At 45.9% G+C, this 21222-nt stretch overlaps 1 protein-coding gene across 1 annotated transcript in view; it reads right to left on the reverse strand.

The window, feature by feature from the left end:
- Positions 1–21222, reverse strand: part of TWNK (twinkle mtDNA helicase) — an 86070-nt gene that overhangs the window by 8472 nt on the left and 56376 nt on the right. The window contains exons 2-3 of the mRNA XM_085606506.1: positions 17292–17532; positions 2593–2700 (exon numbers count right to left, since the gene is read on the reverse strand). Coding sequence (XP_085462632.1) covers positions 2593–2700; positions 17292–17532 — 349 coding nt within the window. The remainder of the gene's footprint in view (positions 1–2592; positions 2701–17291; positions 17533–21222) is intronic.

Consider the following 21222-nt stretch of genomic DNA (forward strand, 5'->3'; position numbering starts at 1 on the left):
GTACGATGCATCTGGATGCATCCAGATACGATTTGGTTGGACTACGATTGACTTCAATGGGAGCCTATGTTCTAACTGAAGGCATAGGCTCCCACTGAAGAAAGGGGTGGCTGGGGAAAATCGGGCACCATGTGGCAGGAACCTCCTGGTGCCTGCCACACTGTGCAAGGCTGTTAAGGGGGGGATCCATGGGTACCCCCACAGGCCTGATTGGAAAGGCTCTAGTTGCAGGGGAGGGGATGGGGGGGGGGGGAGGGGGGGAACTGCTACGGGCTTCCAAAGCCTGATTCCGACAGCCGATTCGAGTCGGGCGGCACGATTCGGAAAGGCTGTCTGAATCCAGCATCATAATCGGTCGTTTGGAAAAGCGGCCCGTAGAGACGTACGATTCTGCTCCGTATGGCTCGGTCATTCGGAATGCCGTCAGGTTCGGATCGGGATATTCCTAACGCCTAACCCGCATCGTACTCGGTCGGAAACCTTTCCGATTCGGTCGGAAAGACACGTTCCCAATCCGATTCGGACGGAGCAAATGCCGTTAGGAGGCCTTCCAAACCGCATCAGAATCGTGCCCCAAATCTCCTGTTCCAGAGTAATGTTATGTTAGGTAGTAGTTGTAAAGTGCCATGTCTGCCAATACCTAAGCCTCGGCGGGGTGGGCAAAGGGCTTTATGGGTTATTTCAGATTGCTGGACAGAGTGTATACATGTTTATACCTGTTGTGTTCCCTGGCTGTAAATGCCTCTCTTTTGAACTGTGTGCCTATGTATCTGTATAAAGCGACATACAAAATCACAGAGGTGTTGCTTGATAATGCTTTGATGGAAGTCTCAACATTTTTTTCACGCGACTCTTCAACTTACTCACCTTGTTTCATCCTGACTCATCTATTAAGTTGATTCGAAATTTGTCAGGTACATGAGTGATGACAAGCTTAAGACTATGCTCTCATTTTTCAAGCTGTGTAAAATCCAAAATGGAAATTAAATAATGTGTGAAAACACTGCAGTTACGCCTACCTTATATTCACAGATGTAAAAAAAGATCAGTAATAACTGCAGAATGTTGGTTGTGTTTTACTCCAGAAAATGACCCAGTATCTCAGAAGTCTGGTAATCAAAACTTCTCCGCAATCACCGAAAGAGGCCACTATTTAGCAAATGTCACTGCACATGGTTATGCACCAGTAACATTATATTATTAATGGGCAAAGCACATGTTCCTGATTCATACCCACTGACAGTCCCTGCTCCTAGCACCACCACCACTCCTACCAACTCTACATCCATAGGTGATTCCGCTCTCATAGTGTGGGGCACATCCCTCCCCTTCCTTCCAGCCACTAATGAATTGCCTGTGGTCAGGTAAGATACAGGGGGCTGTCAGAGTCTGCACATTCCCCATTCCCCTGTTAGCCTATCCCCAACTTTAGTGGTGCAGGATCTATCGAGGGGGCTGCAATGTTTCTAATGTGGCCGTCTGACTCTTTACTGAAGGTACCCATTGAAGGAGTTCATTTCCTAGCACAACGATTGTGTGGTATACTTCCATCTGTCATTGGTCAGTACTCAGTCGTACAACAGGAGAAACAAGATGACCTCATCTTCATTTGGAACAGCTCCATGCTAATGAAGGTAGACATCTGTATGAATATAGTGGTGTTACAATTGCAATTTTAAAAGTCTTAATACATGTATTTATTCGGTTTGGAGTCTGCCACTATCGCACGATGGGTGCTTCGAACTGGTCATGGACGGAAGTTGGGAAACGGGAAGAGAAAGAGGAAAACTTAATATTGAAAGTTACTTACAAATAAACACACACAAGCAAAAAGAAATGCAGAACCAAAGGCAAAGTAGTTTGTAAAGTTGAACTTTATTGTTTATTTGGCTGCAAAAAGAAAAGAAAATGTATATTTACATTGTTCGATTAGTTGAGTTTTTAATGACAACATGTTTTGCTATGTAAGTAGTACAAAGCGCCTGTTGAGGGGGCGGGGGAGGCTTTTGAATCTGCTATCTGCAAACGTCTGCTAACCAGGGAATTCGATACCAAGTAGAATGTTTAAGTTTTCCTAACCTCTCATTAATAGGAAGCCAATTAAAGATTGGAAAACGGTAAGGCGCGACAGAGTGATTTGGGGCACTTGTCATCAAAAAGCAACGCTTAGAGGCCAATTAGATTGAGTGAAAGAATCCAGGCTAGGTTCGGGTCTACCCTTGAATGAAATCAAGATTTCACAGAATAATAAATATCTAGGACTATGGAAATTATATTCACTCGTATGACAACATCCATGAGAAATACTGGTGTTGAAACCACTTGTGCAGTAAAATTATGCACATCAGCTGGTACAGTTAGATAAGTTAGGTCATAGCATAAACAGGTTTTGATTGTTGATAACAATGGTACCCACATTTCTGTTGAATGTCATGACTTAATACTCAGGATCGACTCACAAAGCCATTTGCACTTTAGTTTGCACACATATAAGGCTTCCTTTACAAGTGCAAGGTTATCACAAAAGGTGAATTTTCATCGCAAGTCTCATCTCAAAGTGTAAGGTCGTATTACATTGTTGTGGATACTTACTTGTCAGTGTTGGGCTGCTCATATCCCATCATGAACTGCAGATTGTCAATAACCACATGACTAATGTCGTACATGTAGACCGCATGGTGCATAGTGTCCATGACTGCCCTGCAATGGAAAATGCACAATTCTTTTTAGAGTCAATCTCTGAAAACTTTCCAACAGACCATATCTAAAAACTACAGAAAATGAGGATCAGGAGGGAGAGAAGGTGTTATCAGAATTTCAGTTCAGTTTATATTGACATCTTCTTATGGAGCAGACTAAATCTTGCAAAACAGAGGAAAAAAGACAGAGATGTTCCCACTCTAGAGGGATAATGTTCTCAGAAACAGTAAACAGTGATCTACCCGCAATACTAAACGGACTACTCAAATAATTGTTTTCTGTACGAGTCTTACACAAATGAATCAGTCTTATAACATACAAGTGACAACATACAGTACCATAAGCAAGCAAAATTCCAGGCAACACATTTTCATCAAATAGATTGGAAAATACACTTATATCCACCTGAAAAAAGTTAACTTCTCACTTGTGTTGCACTCTTATTGAAGAAGGCTTAAGCTAAGTGTAGCTAGTCTAGGCATAATACATTATGCAAAACGAAGAAACAATTTTGGGAATTTTCACATAATTTTAAGCATACATAATAAAAGTACACACGTACACACACACGTACACACACACGTACACACGTGTACACACACACACACACACTTTTTGGTTTTTTTAAATGTTAGTACTTGTGATAATTAGACCATCACTTTGACCTCTGTTTTTCCTAGCAAATTTGCCCAATCATTATTTTTTTTTTGTAAGGTAAGGATTTTTTCCATACCGAACTATTATGTCACTTTAAACCTTCTTGTTTTCAGTGAAAAAATAAATAACTATATATAAACACACACAACTTACTTTCCCACACAGCTCACTTACCTAATTGAAAACGGCAATGGTTAAACTTTGTTGACCTTATAGCTAAAATGAAATCTTAAAATCATAAATATTCTCTAAAATGCACAAATGTGCTTCCTGAAGTCTTACAAATGCAGAAGTGGTTGAAGACCTATAAAATTCTGCTTCCACGGAGACTATGGCATAACAAATATACAGACGTCTGTTGGGGTGGGAAGTCTTCTACATGTCTCTGGAGAGTGTGCTTTCCCTGCCTTATGCTGATCTCGAGGCAAATTACTTAAGAGTACGTTTTCTAGATGCCTACCTCAATGTGCATGACAATCATGCATGGCCACTAAAGGTTTCCCTCTTTACATGGATTGAGACCCTATAGCTTGGCTCTGAGGTCGAGGGGGTCATGCATAGTGCACCCCTATTGCACAGAGAGTAGGTAATGCCCTCGCTACCCAGGCTGTGCTAGATTGACAGTGGTGTCAACATGAAATCTATAGTCAGGGACATCTGTATCCCTGTATTCTAGGAAGGGTGGGCTACAAGTCACCCTCCTGATCAAGTCTGTGCCGTCTCCCTTGCCTGTTGTCTTTGTCTACCAGGGACGTGTGTTTGAAATCCAATAGGTGTAGTAGGTAAGGATGGTGAGGTGAGCCATTGTGCGTAATGTGAACCGAGCTGTTCTGCTGAACATTCCAACTCCTGCGTAACCCTTCCTATTCCTTGTAGAAGCATGGTGGACTGGGATAGACACTCGCTCTTTTCTGTTTTTAGCTGCACTACTTCTGCTAGGTTGGACACCCCTCCCCCTTCCCCCATCCCCATTCTGTTGGGTAATGATCAGGACCTACGGGTCGGGAATGAATGACAATTTCACTCTTGGGAATAGCCCAGGCTGGTACAATGTGATACAGAAAGTCATCCTTTGCATGCCTTGGATACTCAGTGAACATGCCACAAATGTGCCTTACAACTGGAGGGGCACCCAGGATTTTAAAGTAGCAGACCTTCTGATTGATTCAGCCTATCAATCAGAGATTATAAAAGTCTGTCCTTGGCGGTCAGTTATTGTTCAAGACTGATCTAGGACTCTATCAAGGCGGCCAAAACCGGGTCCGTCCAAGGAAGCCAGCCATGGCCCATGGAATGAAGGCAAGACAAGAAATTTGCTCACTGTGTCTGAAAACCCGACAGGGTTGAACATGAGGGACTTTTCTCTGTGACTCATGGATTATGCTACAAAGGAATTTGCCAGTTTGATGAGGAGCAAGGGCATCGGTCAGCAGCATCGGTCAGAGAACCAGCTGTCGTATGAGGCATATGGTGCTGCTGCTAGGAACAAAAGGAAACTGCAGACAGCTGCTCATGATAAGGAAGCTTGCAGCACATCAATGGAGAAAGAGGTGAGATAACTTTGCCCAGACCCCTCCCCTGTGCTGTGGGATCTGTGTGGTCCTTCCAGTTACAATCTGTAGCTGGTGAAGAGTGCACTGTGGTACAGGCCCCCCACATTTCTTTTGTGACATCTGGGGGTATCGGGGTGTACTGGCACTCTGGCCAGCCACTACTCTCCTACGGCTAGCCAGTGGCTACTGGACTAGTGGGACTCCAGTTAACTGTGCCAAGAGAGGCACCTGTGATCGGATCCCCAACGCCACTAGAGAGGTATCCTCGCTTTCCCCTAGGTTTTCCCCTAGATCAACCCCTAGACTTTCACCTCCCCCTATCTCTAGTGCTTACTAGTCCCCTGCTCTAGGATTCGGCTGATTAGGAAGGACTAACATAGCAGAGACCATGAAATTCCAGCTGAAACTCCAGGAAGCTAAGGATTTAGTATAGGAGAAAGTGAGGGATTTTTAGAGGGAGAAGCTAAGGATAGCCTGCAACGCAGGAGAGGAGCAGCGAGGAGTCAGCCAGGAAGAGTGGGCAGGGAAGGAGAGGGTGAAAGAGGCGGAGAGGCAGGAGAAAGAGCAAGATAGGGAACTAGAGAAAGAGCAGATAGCCCTGGAGAAAGAGAAGCTCAAGTCAGCAGCGTAGAGAGGGCTGAGTTCGGAGGATGGTAAATCCTCTTCAAGTCCCAGGGCAAGCAAATCAACACCAAGGTACCAAAGAATACATGTATGTCAAAGGCACTGATATTCTCAGCTGGATGCGTACCTTTGGTCTCGCATGTAAGGCTCAAAGTCTAAATGGTCAGTCCAGAGCAGCGACTCTACTGAGTTGCCTCCCATGGGAAGAGACTGAATTCATTGAAAGGATGCTTGAGAAAGACAGTCTGACATATGAGTGCATGAAAGATTGTTTCATTAGACGGTTTGGGTTGAAACAAGCCCAGTACTTGAAAAGGTTCCATGAGAACAAGAAGGTGGATAGAGTTCCTTTTGAAAATTGGGTCCATGACATAGTGAGAGACTGGAATGAGTGGGTGAGAAGAATGGAAGCAAATGAATACCAGTCCCTAAATCAAGTGAAGATAGCAGAGAGTCACTGGTGGGAGTGATCTAACCCACTCAGACAGTATTTGTCTGACCTTGCTGAGAGGGATTCTGAGAAACTTGCAGTGGTGGCTGATAAGTAGCTTGCCAACAGAGTAAACAAGGAGCAGGAGCACCAGAGTTCCAAGCCCAAGGGGGATAAGAACTCACAGCAGCCTGACCCTAAACCAGAGGGGAAGAGCCAGAACAGTTCCCAAGGCTCTTGCCAGGACAGAAGTCTTAGGGGAATGGGGTCTCTAGTCAGCACCAGAAGTGGGAAGGGTCCTTTCACTCCCAAGGTGATTAAATGCTATAATTGTCACAGAGAGGGATACTTAAAGCCTGCCCAGGGAAGGACGCGCGGCAAGTGGTACCTGTGATAGCAAGTTTGCTTTCAGTGGGGGCAGACATGAAGGGAGGCTCAACTGAGTTTAACTTAGTCACCAGGGACATCTGGGAACTCGGCCCTTAAGCATACTCACCCTAACTCGAGGGGGTATATGAGTGTGGTAAGGATCAATGGAAAGAAGGTTTCTGCCATGAGGGATACTGGTTCCTACAGGACTGTGGTTAAACAGAAATATCTCTAACTGGAGGAGAATATCCCTGGTTCCAAGGGTTATGGACTCGTAGCTAGCGGTGGCGGCAGGGAGTATCCTCTTGCAAGCGTGGACGTAGAGGTGAATGACAAGTAGGCCATGGTCAACTTGGGGGCACTGTATGCTTTCTGGGAAATTATCTGGTTGAACCAGAGTTAGTACCAGGCCCTGAGGCCTATATGGCCTGGATTTCATCTGCTGGGCTCACTAGGGCACACACTGTAAACTGATTCCTAGTGATGTGGGCACCACTCTAGCAAAAGAGAGACTAGAGGGGAATAGACCAGAACCCGAACCAAGGGCAGATTCTGAGAAGACACCTGTCCAGATCTCTGCACCTCCTGCTCCAGCGGCAGAGGAGGGTGTGCATCCAGAGGCAGATAAGGTGTTGGAGTCTGGGTCCGTGCCAGAGCTGTAGGAGCTGCTGATGGCAGGAGGACCATTGTGTGAGGAGTTTTGTAAAGCATAGGCTGAGTGTCCTACACTTCTTGGCCTGCGGAAGACTGCTCAGGAACAGGTCTCTACTGGAGTAGTCGGAAAGTACATGGTGGCTTGTGAAGATGGACCTCTTTACAGTGAGTCCAGTGACCCAGAGCCAGGAGCCAGCAACAGGTTGGTGGTTCCTCAGGTGCACAGTAATTTCCTGTTGCAGCTATCATCAAAAAGACAAAGGACAGGTTAGCACCGCTGTATTATTGGCCAGGAGTTAGTCAGTACTTGGAGAAGTTTTGCAGTACCTGTCTGGTCTGTCAGGCCAGGGGCAAGTCTGGTGGCCAGGCGAAGGCACCCTTGGTGCCCCTACATGTTGTGGAGAGTACCCTTTGAGAGGATGGGGATTGATATAGTTGATCAGTTTGACCCTACGTCATCAAATACATTCTTGTTGTGGTGGATCATGACACCAGGTACCCTGAGGTGGTGGCTTTGATGAGCACTACTGCTAAGGTGGTAGCTAGGGCTCTTTTCCAGGGTTGGATTTCTGCAGACAGTGGTTACAGATAGAGGACCGAACTTCATCTCGTCTTACATGAAGGCCATGTGGTAAGAGGCAGGTGTGCCTTACTACTTCTCCACTGTTTACCACTCCTAGACCAATGGTTTGGTGGAGCGCTTCAATAAGACCCTAAAGAGCATGAAGAGGACTCTGCCTGATCTCCTTGAAGTGGGATCTCCTTTTGCCATGCCTTTTGTTAGCTTATAGGGATATACCGCAAAAAAGGAGTACGATTCAGTCCCTTTCAACTTCTTTTTGGGTATCCTGTCCGAGGTACCCCGACTTTGGTCAAGGAGGGCTGAGAGAGCAACCCTAAATCCCCAACCGATGATATGGTGGACTATGCCCAGGGCCTCCGTACACTGATGGCCGAGCTCATGAGCAAAGCAAAGAACAATCTTCATGCCAGCCACGAGCTGACGGAGTGTTAAGACCAGAAGGCTATGCTGACTGTTTACCAGGAGGATCAGGAAGTGTGGGTCCTAAAGCCGATTCATCCCTGTCTTTAGAGGACAAGTGGTGGGACCCCTACAAAGTTGTTAGGAAGATTTCTGATGTCAACTATTTAGTTGACAAAGTTGCCGCACTAAAGCCCCAAAGGGTGTTCCATACTAATTGGCTGAAGCCGTCTTAGAAAGGATTGCAGTTTCTTTACTAGCAATGGCTGAAGAGGTGGAAGAGGAGAGTGAGCCGCTCCCTGACTAACAGCCAGGTGATGAGAAGGATGGTTCAGTTGACGGAGTTAAGCTTGCCTCTGACCTGACACCCGAACAGCAGGTGGAGTGTAAATAGCTGCTGTGGAGATATTCCCATCGTTTTTCACTTAACCCAGGGCTGACTCATGTCTGTGTCCATGACATAGACACAGGGGACACCCTGCCTGTTAAGAGCAAAACATACTGGAAGCCAGACTGGTCCAAGAGTGCATCAAGACTGAAGTGGCCAAGATGAAGGACCTGGGTGTTGTTCAGCCCTCCGGTAGCCCCTGGGCCAGCCCAGTGAGATTAGTGCATAAGCAAGTGTCAGCTGACTTGCGCTTGTGTGTGAACTTTCACGGTCTAAATACTGTGACAAAAACTGATTCCCATCTTATTCCAGAGTTGATGAGCTGGTAGATATTTTGGGTGCTGCAAAGTGCCTCAGTATTTTTGATCTAAGCAGTGGTTACTGGCAGATTGCATTAACCCCTGGTGCCAAAGAGAATACAGCATTTTCAAACCCAGGGGGCCTCTACCATTTTAAGTTATGCCTTTCAGATTGAAAACTGCTCCCGCCACTTTTCAGCGCCAGTCAACCATGTGTTGTCAGCCAATGAAGGGAAAGAACCCAAAGTTGCGCAGGTTGTTCATATCTCTGCAGGACTAGATTTCACTGTGGAACATAAAGCAGGCTTATAGTACAGTAATGCAGATGGCCTTTCCCGCCGGTTTAGTCAATCAGAAGTTCGGAATTCTACCACTGGGGAGTGAGTACCGGCCATTCTGATCTGGGGGACATATGTTGGGACGGGAAGTCTTCTGCATGTCTCTGGACAGCGTACTTCCCTTGCCTTATGCTTAAACTGTGTTTTCTGGATCCATACCTCAGTGAGCATGACAAATTGTGCATGTCCACTGAGCGTCTCACTGTTTACATGGATTGAAACCCTAGAGCTTAGCTCCGAGGTCGAGAGGGGGCCTGCATAGTGCACCCTATTTCACAGAGAGTAGTTACTGCCCTCTCTACCTAGGCTGTAGTACACGGAAAGTTCTGGCAGAAATAAATCTATAGTCAGGGATACCGGGATCCTAGGAAGGTTGGGATACCAGCCACTCTCCTGATCAAGTCTGTGCAGTCTCCATTGCCTGTGGCCCTATTGCCTTTGTCTACCTGGGACGCGTGCCCCAGGACACCAGCGGGGAACACTCCAGTTTATGCGACTGGAGCATAGTGATCCCCGAGAGCCATGGGGCCCAGAAAGCTGGGTCTAACAAAGTCTAAAACAAAATAATCCACATCAAAACGCCTTTGTAGAAACTCAATAGTAGTGGATACACAAAATCTAACTCTAGCACAAGTACTGCAGGTTATTTTTGAAAATAGTTTAGTTTTTATATAGTGCTGCACTCATCCAAGGGGTATCTTGGTTACGAGAAAAAGACAAACCAGTTCTCGAAAGTATGCAAGAGGTCTACAGATACAGGCTGAGCTAAGTCTGTAACTACCAAATAACTTGGATCAGTGAGCCAGTCCATTAATTACATTATTTCATCAACCCATACTGTGTACAGAAATTATAATTCTTCGAGCTTGCTTCCTAAGCTTGTGCTATTAAGCTAGAGCTCTTTAGTTTTAAACATCCATACATAATGAAAAAATGTAAAGGAGGTTTATAGTGACACTAACATTCTTATAGGAAATAAACTGAAGAAGTGTTACGGATTTTTCAACAGAGCAATTATAAAAGTATAGTTCTCGATAACAGCAAACTGTAGTATGTAAGAAGCAACATTAGACAATTATTGTTGTATGGAAATGGTAGTGGAAACTTACGAACACCTCTATCAGAGGTGATGAAAATAAGAGGAGACAGGGGTCTTTAGACCAATGACAAGGGATCAGACTTTAAAGCAACGAGGACATAGCCTCAGAGGCCCATTGAATGAAGAGTGTACTACGAAATAAGAAAACAGGATGACTTGCTGGGCTTAGTTTTCCATCAAATTACGTTCCTCCATCAATTTATAAACCTTGGTAAGTTACAAAGTCCACTATGGTGCATTTTGGTAGTAAACCTCACAAGCAATCGGATCGGAGTCCTAAATGTTTTAGAGGCCGTAATTGGTGTCAAATGTCACTAATGGTTTTTGTTTAGGGAGAAAGGAGCATCAGGGTGTTTGGAGCATTCTTGTAGAATTCAATAATTAGAAATGAGAGTCCGAGTCATTGGGATGGATGAGATTTTTATGTATGGGACGGCAGTATTATTTGACTAAAATGTTAGATTATTAATTTCAACAAAAGAAAATTGGGGCGTTGGGGGAATATATCCCACATTTTCCAGCACGCACACTATAATCTTGTTTGACAAAAGCTTCAAGACATTTTTAAATTCATGTATTCATTTACCACCTCACTTGTAAATGGCGTATTAGATACATACCATAAATGCACGTTTGATTACTTCGTACTATCAAACCAAAGCATCAATGAGATTTTCATTATAAATGTGATCCACAACAGACTTCAAAGCAAAGCACCGCTTTGGAAAAGTGCTACTAATAACTACACAAGCACTTTACTAAATCTGCTTTGCTATCTACCAAACGATTTTAGCTACTCTGTCTTTGCAATTCGGACGTCTGGGGCTATATTATAGTAAATTCCATGGAATACATTTCCCTCCTGCCTCATGGTTACATCTGCCACGAGAACAACACCGCTAGTGAAGGCAGGGAGACAAAGCCCACAAGAGGTGATCCAAGAAAGGTAGAACAATGAGGTGGTGCAAGCACTGGTGCTAATAGAGAATACAGAGACGGCCTGGCAGGAGTGGAATCTCTAAGTTGGAATTGTCAGCTGAGGCAATGCGGATCCACTTTGGTATGTATTGCATAGTCTCCATAAAATAGAAAGAACTAAAAAACAGGAGGGTGTTTTATCATTGGAATATCACCTTCAAGGAAGATGGAAATGCAACATTCCTGCTGTGAATTTCACCTTAAACTATTATGGGGGCTCATCTAACGAGTCCAAAATCGTAATTTTGAAGGTTGAGTTTTATGAGAGCACAGAAAGAAGTAAAAATGAATGCGTCCTCATATAACGCAACTGGTGCTCGTGTAAAGCGCTCTGATACCCGATACATTCGGGTCAAGTTTGCGCTATATAAAACTCTGTTAAAAAAAGTTTTTAAAAAAACATGAAAATTAAAAAGTAAAATTACACCCTACAGTCATAATAAGGCCCAGCAAGTTATAAATGACATACAGAGCAAAAAGGTATCTGTTGTGAATCAAGAATGGCATGGAAATACATTTTTCGTGATGGTATGCAATCGTCCTCTAACAACAATCAAAAGTGGCTTATTAAGGGAAACAGAATTGACGAGGTCAAACTCTACGTATACCCAGGAGTGAAAATAGACACAAGTGGCTCCTTTGGCTCCCAGAAGAAGGCGATAAAGGCGAAAGCGCAAGCCATTTATTATGGTGTCACGTCACTGGCCAGATCCATTCGAGGCCATGATCTAAAACCAATGGGATCAGTTATGAAAGCCAAATTGTTGCAAATCCTACATACAGATCGGAGATAATGCTAGGTGACGAGGCTCTTCTGTTAGATAAATTGATAAGAGCCTATAAACAAATCTTTAGGCTCCCTAGGTCGGCCTCTCCTGCACAGATCCGGCTAGAATTGCTGATTGGCTCCTGAGGCGGAAAGCCGGGAGCAGGGACGATTTTAAAAAATTGTATTTTGTGTAATATTCACTGTGCTTTTAAACTGCCATCCACTCTCACCTGCATCTTGGCATCTTAGAACAGCGCTTCTCGCTGCAACGACCTCTTCCCTTCAGTCGCCATTCCCGAGGGCGAGGCGAGACACGCCCCCTCGGCTGGCCACGCCCCCCCGCCACGACTACAAATAGCGCGCGCCAACGCTAGGCGCTGCATTGCTGATTGGCTCCTGAGGCGGAAAGCCGGGAGCAGGGACGATTTTAAAAAATTGTATTTTGTGTAATATTCACTGTGCTTTTAAACTGCCATCCACTCTCACCTGCATCTTGGCATCTCAAAACAGCGCTTCTCGCTGCAACGACCTCTTCCCTTCAGTCGCCATTCCCGAGGGCGAGGCGAGACACGCCCCCTCGGCTGGCCACGCCCCCCCCGCCACGACTACAAATAGCGCGCGCCAACGCTAGGCGCTGCATTGCTGATTGGCTCCTGAGGCGGAAAGCCGGGAGCAGGGACGATTTTAAAAAATTGTATTTTGTGTAATATTCACTGTGCTTTTAAACTGCCATCCACTCTCACCTGCATCTTGGCATCTTAGAACAGCGCTTCTCGCTGCAACGACCTCTTCCCTTCAGTCGCCATTCCCGAGGGCGAGGCGAGACACGCCCCCTCGGCTGGCCACGCCCCCTCCAACCTCCTCACCCACCGGCATAAAGTATGTGTCTTGGTAGGAAGCGCAGCGGACGAGCGCAGCGGGCGCGCCGTTTGCACGCCGAAGGCACGCCTAAGGCAAGCCCGTCTGCGCCCGTCCGCGGCCGGACGGGGCTAGGGGCACGACTCCATGCCAAATCTATATCCTACTCTTCTAAGGATCTTATTGCCCTTCAAGGTAAATGGCTACTTCCAGATTCCACCCGCAGATGGATTTCCTCTTTAGGCCTTGCCCCCACTTCCCCCATAGCCTCTCATCCCCCGTTACACGCTCCCCCGTTACCCTGTCCCCTTCCCCCTGACCTCCCCCCCTGTTCGCCGGCACTGTCTGTCTTTTTACTCAATACCAGATCAGCGGTCAAGCACCACCATGAGTTGTTCGTCTTACTCGATTCTGAGAAACCGGACCTACTGCTCCTGACCGAAACTTGGTACTGTGACACCTCCCTCCCCGTTCTCCTGGCCACCCTACCCTCCTCCTATGTGGCCCTTCGAGCCGACCGGCCGGCGGGCAAGGCAGGCGGTGGGGTTGCCCTGATCGCTCGGTCGGAGTTGAACTACCAACCACTTCCCTCACCTCCCATTCCCCCTGCTGACTTCCTGGTAGCCCGCTCTCTTTCATTTTCCCCCCCTATTACCTGTCTATTAATGTACCGGCCTCCCCAACCCTCGCCTGCATTTTTGCCGGCCTTTCAAGACCTATTGGCCAACTTGGCGGTCAACTACGCCTCGGTCTTGGTGCTAGGGGACTTTAATTACTGGCCCTCTGACCCACACGAGGGCTCAGCCTCAAAAGAGTTTACAGATTGCCTATCAACCCTTAATTTCGTGTCGCACAAATCCGTCCCCACTCACTCCCATGGACACACATTGGACCAGGTCTGGTCCCTCAACCTCCCCGTGGCCTCGGCCACTGTCTCGCCGTGCCCTTGGTCCGACCATGCCCTCATTTCCTTCTCTATTCCCCGCAACGTGATGCCTAAAATTCCGTATGCCAAAAACACCTGGGCACGGAATTGGAATAGATTGGATTACCCCTCCTTGACCTCCATGCTCCGCGACTCTACTCCTACTCTTACTGGCTTAACATCTACCTCTCAAGCCAAGGCCATTAACACCTGGCTGGCGGATGGCTGCGACTCTGCGGCGCCCCTACGCCGCATCTCCGTCCGCCGACCAAAGGACTCTAATAGATGGTTCAACGACCACCTAAAAGCTCTCAAACTGAGCGCCCGACAGGCTGAAAGGCAATGGAGGAAAAATTACGATCCCCTATTAAAAACCCACTTCTCATCAGCTCTGGACAAATATAAAACAGCAATCCTGGCTGCTAAGTCCGCCTACTTTTCGTCCAAAATTACTTCTGCCGAAAACAAACCCAGGGTAATCTTCGGGATAGTGAATGACCTGGCATTCTCAGACCGAACCTCGCCCATTATTCCTCCCTCCCAACTTCTCTGCGACCAGCTTAATACCTATTTCTTAGATAAAATAGCAACCATCAAGCTTAATATCCCTCCACCCTCCTCTGCCTTCGTCGATCCCGCCCCCCCTCCCCTCCCCCACCTTCTTACCTCTATCCCCCCCCTCACGCAGGACTCTTTTCTGGAGATACTCCCTAAAGTGAAGTCGGGATCTCCCGCGGACGTCTGCCCAGCACGAGTCCTGCAGCAAATATACTCCAGCTGCCCTGACCCCCCCATTGCCTTCCTCAACAGCTCCCTGGCACAGGGCGTAGTGCCCTATTCGCTTAAAGCAGCTACCATAGTGCCCATCCTGAAGAAAGCTGGCGCTGACTCTTCTATCTCGGCTAACTGTCGCCCCATCTCCCTGCTACCCTTCCTGGGCAAGGTGATGGAACGCCATGTTACCGCGGTGCTCAGCGCCCATGTGGAGGCAAACGGGGGACTGGCTTCCCGCCAAGCCGGGTTCCGTCCCAGGCATTCGACCGAGTCAGTCGTGGTCTCAGTCTTGGACAAACTCAGAAAGGGTATGGACGAAAATAAACACCAGGCACTGGTCCTCCTTGATCTTTCCGCCGCCTTTGACACGGTGGACCACACCATCCTACTCACCCGTGTCAAGGCGGCCGGTATCGGGGGATCAGCTCTGATCTGGCTCTCCTCCTTTCTGAGGGAACGCACTCAGGCGGTCCGGTTAGGCGACTTCACGGCCACTCCCCTTCCTGTCACTTGCGGTGTTCCCCAGGGATCCTCGCTCTCCCCCTTACTTTTCAACCTTTACATCTTTCCTCTCATCTTTGCACTACAGCAGCTGGAGGTCACCGTCTATAACTACGCGGATGACCTCCAGCTCATCTTTGATCTGTCCCCTTCTCCTCTCTCGGTCTCCAATTTCCAGTCAACCATGACATTCATCAGTGACTGGATGAACCACAACCACCTTAAGCTGAACCCGGATAAAACCGAGCTGGTTCTCACCGGTGGTTCATCCAGTCCCTGGAACTCTCTCTTCTGGCCCCCTTCTCTTGGCTCTGCACCGACCCCCTCCACCACGGTCAAAACACTTGGTGTCAAAATCAACAGCCAACTCACTCTCCACTCACAAATCAGTTCTGTGGTGTCCTCCTGTTTCTTTTCTCTTCGCACTATCCGCACTGTCTCCCGCTTCTTTTCCCCCCAGGCACTTAAGATTATTATGGCCGCACTCGTGATATCAAAATTGGACTACGCAAACGCTCTTTATCACGGTATCCCCGCTTTCAGCTTGCGTAGACTCCAGACCGTCCAGAATCAAGCAGCTCGGCTTGTGTACGGCCTCCCTCGTCATCACCACTCCACCCCCCTTCTTAGAGAGCTTCACTGGCTCCCCATAAAGGAACGGGCCCTATTCAAGATCGGGTGCATGGTCTTCCAGGCCCGCCAGGGCTCCGCCCCTGCCTTCATCTCCTCACTAATCACGTCCTATTTACCCACAAGAGAACTTCGATCTTCCTCCAGGTCCCTCCTCCAGATCCCTCGCTTCACTCGCAAAAAGTGGGGCGGGGCTAATTTCTCCACCCTAGCTCCAACCTTCTGGAACTCACTTCCTGACCACCTCCGGTCTGCCACCCAGTATCTCCCCTTTCGCAGAGATCTGAAAACGCTCCTTTTTAGCCAAGCCTTCCCCATTTAAACCCCTTCAAATATCCCTTTCTTCTCTCCCTGTTCTTCTTGTTTTCACCTCAGTTGCCGATCTCCCCAGCGCCAAGAAACCGTAAGGTGTATGCTGCGCTTTACAAGTATTTTAAATTAGAAATTAGAATTAGAATTCCTGCTCACAAAAGAGACACTTGCTAGGCCGGCAGCGTTCAAAAAGCTTTGTCATAACCTGCAAGCAGCAGCTGAAAGCACCCTGGCTAATTTAGTCTGGACCGAAATCAACTTGCAACTGGGCAATGGCGCTCACAAGAAATACTTCGAAAACAGCATTATGACCCTTGAACTGGGTGACTTTTGGACCTCTAATACCTCTGGGCAAACCTTTAAGCAACTAGTAAATAAATCAACTAAACTGCAAAGCTGGGTGGCAGACAAAGAAACCTTGTCTAGACGTCGGCATGGGTGGCTGGTGTTGAAATCATATTCCATTCCAAGAGAATCATCCCTGTTGGTTGCACCCTTCAACCGGAAGATCAAACAGTCATTTCTGGCCTTAAGATTCGGAAAAATACCCACACTAGACCTCATGCCAAAATGGAGGATGACCGGTCTAAGTGAAGATCGGTCCTGCCGTCTATGCCACCAGGGAAATGAAACATTTCTCAACATTGTATGTATCTGTCCTGAGTTGATGGTTCAACGAAGATCCCTATTGAGACCGGAGTTCCTTGAACAGGGAATTAGGTCGTGTAGGCCTGCACTTGTGGAGTCCATGGACCCATGCAAGACAATGCTGAACATTAGACTAACCCAGTAAACAAATATTTTCAAAAGAACGACCAGCTAACAGGTTATGTGGTGAGTAATCTGGAGGGGGCTCCCGAGTCTAATTTTAAAACGTGATAAATCTGAAGCCTCTCAGGGAAACTCGACATGAGAAGATAATTATCAAGGGCGGGCTACTAGGGATTCCCATAATCAGCTGCTCCCTATCCAGTTATGCTCGGATAACTATTTTGTCTATTCTGGTATTTTAATGATGCAAAGTTTTGCACACTTGCACCTTTACAGCGGGACTCATAGCCCATCCGGCACCGTATACATACCCGCCTCAGTCCTCCACATATGTACCATAATTACCTATATTAATCTACTTAAGGGACCTTTAGCCGCCTGTATGGCAATCTTGCACTTTATACACTAGAAAAAAGACCACCCCCGGATTAGCCACTTTTATCCACTGTATCTGTGTATTTGGCGCCTCTACTAAAAGACCTAGGAATGAGCGTTGAAGAAACTGAAGGGCTTGTGGCGCGATGCTCAGTGGCCGTAATTGCTGTATGATAAATCTCGTTTTTAATCCTTGCTGTATGGATTTTTAAATGCCTAAGTACTGTATAATCTTGTTTATGGTTTTAATTGACTAATAAACTATTCTCACTGTTGAGAATAAAAAAAAAAAAAAGAATATTTACTTGATGTTCTGCTGGCCATGAAAAGTCATGAAGTACAGAGACAAGTCTTCAAACTGGTCTGCCCACTCATCATATTTCTCCAGCTGGTCCTCCAGGCGCTGTGATGCAAACTGGGTGAGCATGATCTTGGCCAGGCGCACATTATTGATCTCAAAGCTGCCCCACAGCGTGTTCACCCCTTGGATACAGAGGTCAAGAGCATACTCGCTGATGAAAGTGGTCTTTCCACTGCCGGTTGGACCTGTTTGAGGAATAAAGAATTACAAGGAATAAATTAGTTACTGGTACATTATTTCTTCGGTAAAAATGAATCTTGCCAGTAATTACCCAACTCATAATTTTTGCACGAATTCATGAAATCATGGAACAAATATGCATTTAAATAATAAATCTTAAGGTATTTTCTAGGGGTGTGTTAAACCTGCGTAACTTTTTGTAGCACAATTCGGTGAAATTACTGCAAAATTACAAGCAATTACACCAAATGCATCTTGGACTCAAAAAATTACTGGAACGGACCGTTTGGGTAAAAACAACTCGAAAATGTAATTTTGAGTTTTTTTCCGATTGCTTGCGTTCAAAACACTGCCACCAGCGTTGTAATTTGAAGGCTTGTGAAAAAATTAATTCCCGACAGTATATCTTGCGGTAAAAGTTCCCCCTACAACTATGCAATGCAGTGTAACGGTGTGATCATGGTAATGTCATGTAAATTTCGTTACAGAAAATTATGCCAGCGTTATTACAATTTTGCCCAGGCTTAGTACTTTCCCTGCAAGTATGTAGGCTACACACCAGGGTGAGACGACACTGCGCGTGGCTGGCAAGACACTGGATCACCTCTATTTTACACGGCAGCTGGCATGGGACATAAAGGTATTATCTAAATGTCTCTCTTAAATATGGTTTGCAAATATAAAACGACATACCTATTTCAGAAGTGTATGGCAGATAAATAAACCACAAAATTAAATATGAACAGCAATGTGAACGTTTGTAGGACATTACACACCCTTGTTGAAACACAAACACCTTATGGGTCTAACTGCTGCCATACAGGTCCCAATAATCAAGGGAGTAATGCTGAAAGGAGGGGGGGGGGGTGGGGGAATGATATGGAAATTGCCGGTGGAAGAAGCACAGTAGATTTTTATAGAAACAGCCTGCATCATTGCAAGTTAACAGTTTATCAAAGTAGCATCTGGGATCTCCAGGATTGCGTGCTTTTGTAGGGGGCAGGTATGGAACAATTTTTATTAAAAAATCCATTCCTTTCCTGAATGGAAATATATTCCTGTATGTCATATTTCCTTATATCCTGGTGTAGAATGTTGGATTGCAGAAAGAGTGGCCATCTTTTCCACATAAAGATGGAATACTCTGTTCGGGCAAGAGCAAGTCTACTGACAATTGGACATTAACAAGTAGAACAAGACACAATCAACGCACGTTTCGTGGCTCTCAGACAGTAAGGTCACTCACTCTTGTTTGTACCTCAACCCTTGCTCCTCCCCAAAACACACACAACTCTCCAATTTAAGAATGTCTATATTTGTTTGACTATTTGTTTTGCAGTGAGGGTGAGATACACACAACTCTCTAATCTAAGAATTTCTATATTTGTTTGACTATTTGTTTTGCTAAGAAGGTGTGATGATCAATCTGTATGTGTGAGACACACACTCATGCACTGAGCGAATGCGGGTGGAAAAGCAATCGGTGCGCTTTTCTTGGCTTCCGCATCCTTACAAGCACAATTAAATACACAACAAAGCTTTACAGTTTACACATTTCAGCTACTTCTTCTGGGCTGCATGGACATTTGCGGAGATGTGTGTTTATGTGCAAGATTAATTTGAGAAAATTCATTTTTATTGTTAGAAATCCTCTTACAAACACACATGCACACACTTTGTCAAAATACGCTGGCAACACTCAAACATGGAGAGCCACAAACTCACAGGTCATCTTCTCTCAGAGATGCACAGACATACATTTTTCAGGGGACTCTGTGCCAAATGTTGTGAATACGAGCACATATATTTAGTTGTTTGTGGGTAAAGTGCAGGGTTTACTTTTATTTAGAAAACAGATAAAACACATGCTCAGCCATTCGTCTGAATGAACAAATATTGTATTCAAGGGAAACTACAAACCCTTTGCAAAGTTATACATGTCTGATGTTCTGGTTCTACCCTCAGGAAATACATTCTATCTCACTACTATTATCCAATGTAATTGAAGCAAAATATACTTGTCAAATTGTCCAAATGTTCAAACAATCACTTTAAGAAATGCCTACTAAACAGCCAATATGGGACGTTGCCAACCGATGATTGTGTGTAAAACCATACAAATTTAGCTAGAACAATACATTTACATTTATCTTAGTTTATAACATTTCTTATTCTGTTGCGACAGTCTCAGCTAGAATAGACTATCGAATTTACAATTATGATATGAAATTAGTAACAAAGATATGCATCATGGTAAGTTCAATTTAAAGAAAGTAGCTTTTTTCCACTATTGTATAAGAGAAATTCTGGTTGTGAGAGTGGTTGAACCCAGCTCTCCGTTTCCAAGTACAGCAGTTGATTAACTAGTCAGTTTCAACAAGATCCGGATATCATCTATATACATTCAATTGAGCTTTACCTTATATATAGAGCTTGAAAGGGATGGATGGGGGATAATGAACCTTAAGCGACTACCCACTCCTGAATTTTAGTGTGAAAATTAGGCAGTGTTATTGTTGGATCATCCACTCACACGGAAGGAGGGCCCTGAGGCTATAACAGACAGGAAAAACAAGCATTTACAATGCAATGGTCTCGGCATTGGTAAAGTTAGAGCTATTGGCATTGCTCATGACATTATTTTTGTTTATGTTTTTTGTTTTTAAAACATTTAAAGAAACGGCATTGTCATGAGCAATGCCAATAGCTCTAACTTTAACAATGCCGAGACCGTTGCATTGTAAATGCTTGTTAGCTGATGGTCACTGCTCAATACCTGGGCATGCACCCTTTTTTAGTGGGAAAAACTTAAAACATATCATTCCTGCACTGTAATATAAGGTTTAAACGTACTACTGTAACCAACTGGTTTCACCTGCCCCTACTATGTAGGCAAAAAGAGTACTTTGCAAAGGTGTCAACTAATTCATGGGACCTTAACTCCACGAACACCTACTTCACAGCAGGGCTTCGAGCTAACAAAAACAACCCTCGTGTTCGCAGTGGAGGGTGTCACATTACAAACCCTCACAACCAACTCGTTGCCTTCTACAACCAGGTAAAAGTAATCTACACATAACTCACAAGGCTGGGGTAAAAATAGTACAATTGCTAAAATATTTAAAAAATGAAAATATAGCAGCGAGTTCCTTGTACGGACTTCAAACACCGCTGTCCAGATGACCCCCAGGGATTAGCTTTCTGGCTGCAAATAAACAGAGCAGGTAAGGCGTAGGGCAAACATCCGGGCCTGTGGCGGGAGCAGGGCGCAGCCGCCCATTCCCAGCCAATTAACCACTTAGGTAGCAGCTGTGAAGGCACCCCCGGGGAGCCGCCAGCACCAGACCCCGGCCGGCCGCAGGTAGCGCTGCAGGGCGCCGAGGCGGAGACTGGCACCGACGGTGCACGCTCCAGCATGCCTCGCCCTGGGGGCGATAATGTGCCCCCCCCCCAGGGAAGCCCTCTCCCAGCCCCTTAAAGTGTACTTAGCCCTCAGAGGGGGAGCCCTGAAAACTAAACCAGGGCCCAAAAACCTTTTAAGAGCCATGCGCCTCGAAGGAACCACGCCCTCGCTGCATGTAGCGCTTTAGGGCCATTAATTTAAGCCGAAACTAGGGAACCGAGAAAACTACCATACAAAACAGTTAGCACGTTTTAAACTACATGATCTAGACGTCAGACAACCATTTATTTAT

This window comes from Triturus cristatus, chromosome 1_2, assembly GCF_964204655.1.
Source record: "Triturus cristatus chromosome 1_2, aTriCri1.1, whole genome shotgun sequence".
NCBI lineage: Eukaryota > Metazoa > Chordata > Amphibia > Caudata > Salamandridae > Triturus > Triturus cristatus.